We start from the raw sequence: 7,846 nt of genomic DNA, 5'->3' as shown, positions 1-7,846 counted from the left end.
CCGATGTCTGAACCTCTTCCGGCGCTTGATGCGCTGGCAAGAGCCAGGAGGCAGACTGCCTACTGCTCTGGCTGAGAATGTGTAACATCTTCCTATAAACCCACAAAACCTACTCTAAATGAGCCATATACTTTCATAAGTGACGTTGCAAGGCGGTGCGCAGATGCGGCGGCCTGAGCGAGAAACCTCATCGCCCATAGGGAGCTTCTAGTGATTTCCCTCGAAGGGCACAAGTCGGGAACCAGGAGTCCTACGCTCTCCACTCAAGTTCGTGAGGTCTCGTACTCGCTGCTATAGGGGTTATGGAAAGTTTATAGAACACAGGGGAGCAGAATCGCGAGTGCATGAATTGTTTGATTTTTTCGATTTTTTCGATTTTTCCGTGGTCGAAACTGCGTCGGAGTTGGTCGGGCATAATTTTCGCAACCAGCTGTAGCGTATAGCGGGCAGCGCAAGGGGGAGGAACGACGGGGAGATGTCAAGGCCGCATGACGGAGAGACAGAATGGCTGTACTACTACCCGATCGCTGTCCATCACGGTCAGCTCAGAGTGCGTCCGCCGCTGACAAGAACCTTGCCTGCGAGCTCTTATCACTCAATTACGGGCATGCGGCATGATTGGCACTACACTTTTGCGTACCCACTCTTCAATATCTACGTACAAGGTGAGTCGGTACCCTCCGCGTCAAGGATTGTAGACGGCTCAACGCTTTCACAGGGTCTTCGCATGCGCACTCGGCCTGCAGCGCGGGCGACCCCGTGGCGTGCGGGAACGGGAACCTATCTTGCAGAGACTGTGTTGATGGACACAGGTGCGCTTGATTTCCATTCGGAGTGCTCTTGTCGTCCCGGCGTACCGATGTCTACATCCTCCTGCAATGTTGGCGCACTTGCGATCGTGGTGGCCTGCTGACGCCCTATGACATGCTGATCAACTCACATCGGCGACGTCGAAAGGAAGAAGGTCCATCCAGAGGCACTGACGAAGGAACCGAAGGAGGAGCGAAAACGCGCACGAGAGGCCGCGAGGGAGCGTGTATTGCGCGAGTTCGAGGAATATCAGCTTGGCTTGGCAGCAACATCCATCGTGCCGACGTCCTCTAGCAAATCCGAATCTTCGGAAGGCGTGTCTTATATGCATATCGTCTGACTGTCCCTTGCTTTGCGTGATACGATATGCTGAACAATTTGGCCCAGCACGAGGCACAAACCACAAGTTTGACTTCGACACGAGTGCAGTGGAGAGGCTCGCTCGCTCCGCTGAGAAAGACGCTCTCCGGCAGATCGAGCGCGAACAAGCCGAGGCTCTGAAGCGCAAACCGCCCGACTTCTGGCTGTCGTCGCTTACGCCGACGTACACGTCCAGCGGCCCGCCTACTTCACTCTGGGACGTGAAGCTACAAACAACACGTCATGGTGGAAACCCAGCTCATCCACTCATGTACGTACCATGAGCATAAATCATGCTCTATAAACTGACGACCGAAGGAGCATGTAGGCGGGAACACCTGACCGCGGTGGGACGGTCCTTCGACAGGACGTCCAGCGGTGTTTCCGCGAAGTCAGTACAGTCTATACCCACAACGGAGAGGGGCAAGACTCATGAACCGCAGTCCAAGACATCACTCCCTATGTACGTAGTGCAAACAGCAGCTGCCCAACAACACTCTCATGCATCGTATGTCTTCATTGTGTCCTGCCTTTGTTCATATCAACTGACAGGCGCGCGGATAGTGATGAAACCTTGCGGACACGTACCTTGCAAAACCTGCATCGATACACTCTTAATACCTGAGAAGCAGTGCATTATCTGCGATGTGAAGCTTGAGGACAAGGACTTCCTTGAGCTCACGCAGGCGCGGGAAGGTAAGAATGACTGGTCATCTTGTGCGGCGTTGGTGCGTAGCAGCTAATACCCGTGTATCTCTAGGGACTGGATATGTGGCAAGAGGTCTGGCGGGAGCATCCAAACGCGGCCTTCTATACAGATTCTCGGCTCTATATGTATGCGTTGAACTGATGCTGATGCTTCCGAACAAATGCCCGAGGACCGCGGCGATTGGCAGCCTGCGTTGGTCTGTCAATAGTATCAATTCAGTGATGACGCTGTTGACATCGCATGAGAGTCAGCAGGCGGCAAGGCAGCAGGGTGATACTTTTGCTCATGTATGCGACGCGTCGTGCCAGCGTCGTTCTTCATGCAAGCTACAGGTGACGCTTGAGCTTGCCTGCTGCAAGTCCCTTCGGTGCACCGGTGGTGAACCCGAGTTACCCGACCGCAATTCCGTCGGCATTGCCTGCAGACGAGAACACTACCCTGCATCGATACCTACATTCCGCGGAAGGAGCAGATTTACAGGCACACATTTCTCCGACGACAATCGCACCACGGCCGCGCTGGCGTCGTTCCTTGAACACAGTCCGGCAATCTATCCTGCTAGTCCTTCGGCCGTACCTTCAACCTATGTTACCTCCAGATTCATCAGAACTCACCAGCGTACCCTGGAGGATGACGGTCGGGAACCGACGGTCGAGGCCTACGTGAAGATACCGCGCGTTGCTCCTGACTCGGCTGGGGAGATCGACGCGCATCCTAGCTCTGCGGTATGGTGGGATGATGCTCCGTACTTTGCCTGTGGATGTCGCTCGACGCGAAGCAGGTGTTCACCCTTGCACGAAAGAAGCTCAGCCTGAAGCTCAGGCTGGACTGGGCAGCGCGGTCACACTGCGCATTACAGACAGCACACCTTCAGTCTTGCGGGCGCGCAACATGTAAAACGTGTTTCTGACTAGCGCATACACATATGTATTGGGTGGGAAGGTGTTATCTTGCTCACACGGTTTGGAAGGTAAGTCTGATCGCTCCCAATAGATTGCGTGCGGGAAAATTGTCGCTGATACGTATCTCTTCTCAGGGTATTGTGTATACACAAGGAGGTCGGATAGGGACAGACACAACGACGTCGAATTCCAGGGCTGGTCGCCTTCCGGGAAGTGTCTGTAATAGTGAGTATCACCTCAATAATATGATATGCACGTTAGCACCTTCAAGCTCAGGTGTTGTCCCAAATGCTGCTGGTCGATGTATCGGCGACCGACATGAGTTCGTTATCTGTTCTGCATCGGCTACATGGATGTGTGTGTCCATGTGTGTATGTTTCACACAATGCACAGTGTTGACTCTTCATTACGCAAGCTCGAAGACAACGCACTATCAGCATCACGGTCTGCACGTGTGCCTAGCCGGCGATCCTCTTCGCGCCGCTGAGGTATCTCGCCCCGCTTGAGCTTAGCTGGAGACGAGCTTGTCGATCTTGACTACTGTCCTCTTCTCATTCCCGCGCGCATTCTGACCGAGGCATCTCCGCATCCCCCCCATCTCCCCGCATTGTTCGTCGACACTGCTCCATTACAGACAGCCATCTGTGGGTACGCCTACCTCAGTTTCATTCGGATATCACTGACGCACATTGACTTGCCCCCGTTGGCAGGGCAGAGGAGACGTAATGCGCTTTCTGGATACGCGCACTGGCGAGTTCATCGAACGAGATCCGAAGGCGACAAAGTATGCCATCCTGTCGCATACCTGGGACAAAGAAGGGGAGCAGTCGTACAAGGAGCTGAGGAAGATCCAGAAGCGGTACGATCTGAAAGCGCAGTGTCCACTGCATGGCTATAAGAGCCCCCCGTCAAGTTCTACCGCTTCCCCAGAAGGTCAGCCCAGACCTCACCGCTTCCCTTGTTCATTCACATACCTGCAATGCGCCAGCAGTACACCCACCTTCTGTTCCCGCACCATCGTCCACAGTTGAGAGCGCTGCACCTCTCCATCGCGCGCGTCCTGCGGAAGGTGGAAACGCACGCAAGGACAATCCTATGATGGGCGCACGACGGGCGCGCGTGCATCGCTGCTTGAACACAGTCGGACAATTTATCCTTCTAGTCCTCCGTCCTCCCTGTCTCCAGCTACTTCTACCCTCGGGTCCACCAGAACACACCCCATCCCCTGAAGAATCCCATATGTCTACTGGCATTGTAGAGCGTTTCCGAGATCCATTACTTCGTCCAGCCGACGGAGACCGATTGAAGACGCCCCCATGCTGCATCTGGGACGATCCTGAGCTCTCACCGAAGATCCGAGACGCATGCAGAGTGGCACGTGAGGCCGGGTACAATTTCCTCTGGATCGACTCATGCTGCATAGACAAGACGAGCAGCTCCGAGTCGACAGAGTCGATAAACTCGATGTACCAGTGGTACGGCCATGCGACGGAGTGCTACGCCTTCCTGGCCGACGTCCCTCCAGGCGATGACCCTCGTTCACCGGAGTCTAAATTCCGTTCGAGCCGATGGTTCAGGCGCGGGTGGACGCTCCAGGAGCTCATTTCGCCCTCGAAAGTAAAGTTCCTCTCGAACGACTGGAACATCATCGGAACCAAGCACATCCTCGTTGACCTCGTCGAAGAGATCACTGGTATCCCTGACGAATCTCTACTACACAAGAAGTCGCTCGACGAGTTCAGCGTGGCCCAACGCCTCTCATGGGCTGCGAAACGAAAGACGACACGAGTGGAAGATCGGGCGTACTCGCTTCTCGGTATCTTCAACATCAATATGCCGACGCTCTATGGTGAGGGCCATCACGCCTTCCGCCGATTGCAGGAGGAGATAGTGCAGCGAGTACCAGACCAGAGTCTCTTTGCGTGGGGACACGTCTACGCCGATCTCGACGCGCGGGAAGACCTTGCTCAGTGCCCGTCGCTCCAGGCTGCCATCGACATTAGATGCAGGGAGTCTAATGTATTTTTAGCAAGATTCCTCAGGGATCATTCATTATCGGAGAAGTCTCTTTTTTCCACGCAGCTAGAGATGTGGGCCTACAGTGGCGATATTAGGGCGGTGTCTCATAGCGATGTTTCACGTCGTCTCCAGCTCCCCCATCTTCGGGCCACCCGATACACCTCTACTCCTCACGGCATTGAGACACAGCTCCCCCTTATTCCACTCGTTCACTGTCTTCCTCAAAGTGAGGAACCGTACTTCAAGATTCCGGAACGACAGTGGTATCTGGCGATACTCGGGTGTGAGCTTACGGCGCACCCTGGAGCCCTGCTCGGGCGGGTCTGCCACATCCCTCCCCCCGAGTCGGATGTTCAATATTTGCACTCTGGACACCTGCGTATCACATCAGGAACAGGGTGGCAACGTGAAAAGTACGTAAGCCTCCTCCCACTTCCGCTGGAAACCATCGAACGCTGTCGCGAGCATGACCACATCATGCTCAAAACAGTGTACATCTCCCGCCCGGAGCGTGCCAGCACACAGTCACACTCCTATCGCCGTCACCCACACAAGACGATAAACCTATTGCTGCGGAGGAAGACTCGCGATGCTCTACGCACCCAAGGGTACACAGCGGAACTCCGACGTCCAGATGAGGGCCACCCGACCACTCACTGGCTCACGCTTTCCTGCGACGATCACACGATCGCCGTCGAGTACCGGCATACCCTGGAGGAACACGGTCGGTGGTTGGATGTCGAGGCCGATGTGAAGATTCGGCGACATGCTCCCGACAGAGCTGGGGATATCGAGGCGGATCGTAGCCCCGTGACTTGGCGGGATTTCACTTTGGGGTTATCAAGTCTATGGATCCTGTCGCTTGACATGAAGGAGGTCGCTTTCACCCTCGCAACGGAGAAGCTCATCGTGAAGCTCGGCCTGGACTTTGCAGCGCCGTCGCATTACTTCGTACGCGTCGATATCGTCACTGAGACGCTACCAGTCGAATCGAGCGCGTCGCTCCAGCTGGTGCAGGGAGCACAGGCCGAGGGGTCGGGAGCGGGTGACGAAGGGGAGGAGCAGGACATCGGGGCCCAGGTTAGGGCCAGCGAAGGCGACGTCCTTCAGCCTGACGATGACGCACCTCATCCCATGCAGCACTCGGATGGCACTACGGGTCCGCTGGAGGCGCGCCAAGGAGAGGAGCGCGGAGCGGACACAAAGCCAGACGAGGAGGTTGATGGCGAGCGGTAGGGCGGTGTATGAGGTTGACGGACCGCGTTACGGAGGAATTGATGAACGAGTATGACAGATCGTTCTCTGGGGATTCGTTCTTCGTGATTTGTATGTTTGTTTACAGCGGGTTGCATATCGATAGGCCTTTTCAAAAAACACGCTCAGGTCCGTTAACGAGCCGACCAAGATGCGAGTCCGATCCGCCACTTAAGACGCTGGAGGGAGCCATTGCTCGGTGGGGTCTCGGAGCGTCCGACTACCTGCTTGGGCTCGCATATGGTTCGGCTCCTAACCGACCTGAGCATGTTTATTTTGAAAGGGCCTATCGATATGCAAATCACTGTACTATCAGCTTCTGTTGACTCATAGACTAGCATCGCATGTATCCTTGTGACCATAGATCAAGCTATGTGATCACCTGTAGGGTATGACGTACACAACTCGAGGTTCAGCGGGATCCTTGTACGCATCTGCTCGTTTCTGCCGCTCAAACATCTCCTGGACGGCGGTGGCAGCTGCGTTGCACTTCCCTGGCAGTGCGATGCGTCGCGGTCGCGCTTCAATGAGGGCCCGTGGACTTGAAAGCGTACATTCAGCTAGGGGTGAGCGCGACCAATCGTCGACGTCGCACAGAGGCAAGTTCAAGAATGAATAGATTGGTATTATACATATTGCATGTACGGAGTAGTCCGTGACACGTCGCCTCATCCTCCTATGGGACATCCGATCGACGGGCACCTCGCAGCGAATCATAATCACGAAGGCAAGCCGACGGATTTGGCTGCCCACTCGAACCTGCTACTTCATCTCCCGGCCAAAAATACGACAGACGTGCCTTCATCGACGTCGAGCGTCCTCGAACTGGCACCGCGACAGCCCACACAAGGATAAGGGATGAGAGAGACGCAGAGAAGACTCACCATACCGGCATTTACCCTCCACCACTCGTTGCAAAGTCAGATCCCACAGACCCTTGTGTAACCGGCCATTGGGTGACTTGCTGATGCGGCATCCAGACGGGAGAGTACGGCTAGTAGCGGCAAGCGTGACGAGGAGACGGGAGGTACGGTGCGTTGCGAAAGAGCACAACAGTCGCATACAGATATCAGCTGTACAACGCTTCGCGGCGTTGCTTCGCGGGAATCGCCCACTCCGAGTCAAGCAGGAAGAGACGATGCGAGGGCGGATTACTAGAGCTGATGTGTAGCGACCATAGAGGGACGACCTTAGTGCAGCGCAGAAGGGCGCTAGTAAGTCTCGAGGCGAAGTGAGAGGAAGCAGGATGTGGTTGAACGCAACCGAGAGTCAGGGGAAAATGGTGGCAGGAGTTCTTGCGAGCAGCGTATAGCGAGCAGCGCAAGGGGGAGAGGACTTCCAGGCTGCATGACCCAGAAGGGGTGCTCAATTCTTGTCGGTCGCTCAGTTGCTCGCGCGCCTACAGGGCGCCTGCCCAGCCAGGTTCGGTCTCCGCTTCAAGCCCGTGCAGCGCAGCGAGAGCAGCGCGATCGATGGGAGGGCCGCTCTTTGCTCGTTTTGTCGCTATGCCCCGTAGACCACTTCACAAGGAGCAGGCTGACGCTGCTATGGTTGCAGAGGCCCTCCTAGCTGTCTCACTTGCCCACAATACACCTGGAATCTTCTCAGAAATGGACAGTCTGGATGATGAACTTCAGCTGGATGCCGATCAAGATTCCGAGCCCGAAGACGACTGGAGCTTCCGGGATGCCTTCGCTGCGGAGGTGATTCAACTTGCTGGCTTCTCCTGGGCCCAGTTTGCCACCTCGTTTTCTGGCATTGGCTCTCGAGGCCCATACAACACTTGGCTGAA

General features: G+C 55.6%; 3 protein-coding genes across 3 annotated transcripts; all 3 read left to right on the top strand.

The window, feature by feature from the left end:
• Window positions 1–934: 934 nt before the first annotated feature.
• DICSQDRAFT_20957 (uncharacterized protein) lies at window positions 935–1,989 on the top strand (the record flags this gene model as incomplete). Its single annotated transcript, XM_007367320.1, has 4 exons — window positions 935–1,144; window positions 1,218–1,441; window positions 1,547–1,866; window positions 1,931–1,989. Coding segments are annotated over 4 exons (813 nt in total), but the record flags the coding sequence as incomplete, so codon positions are not given.
• Window positions 1,990–4,020: 2,031 nt separating this feature from the next.
• On the top strand, window positions 4,021–4,710 carry DICSQDRAFT_64204 (HET-domain-containing protein; the record flags this gene model as incomplete). Its single annotated transcript, XM_007367319.1, has 1 exon — window positions 4,021–4,710. A coding segment is annotated over one exon (690 nt), but the record flags the coding sequence as incomplete, so codon positions are not given.
• A 1,944-nt stretch (window positions 4,711–6,654) lies between these two features.
• DICSQDRAFT_138126 (uncharacterized protein) lies at window positions 6,655–7,279 on the top strand. Its single transcript, XM_007367318.1, has one exon. It carries the CDS (start codon window positions 6,694–6,696, stop codon window positions 6,907–6,909), a length of 216 nt encoding a protein of 71 aa, XP_007367380.1. The 5' UTR covers window positions 6,655–6,693; the 3' UTR covers window positions 6,910–7,279.
• The last annotated feature ends 567 nt before the right edge of the window (window positions 7,280–7,846 follow it).

This window comes from Dichomitus squalens (genome assembly GCF_000275845.1).
Source record: "Dichomitus squalens LYAD-421 SS1 unplaced genomic scaffold DICSQscaffold_24, whole genome shotgun sequence".
NCBI classification, from domain to species: Eukaryota; Fungi; Basidiomycota; class Agaricomycetes; order Polyporales; family Polyporaceae; genus Dichomitus; species Dichomitus squalens.
The sequence above is the reverse complement of the archived record's forward strand: the minus strand, read 5'-3'. Positions and strand labels throughout refer to the sequence as shown.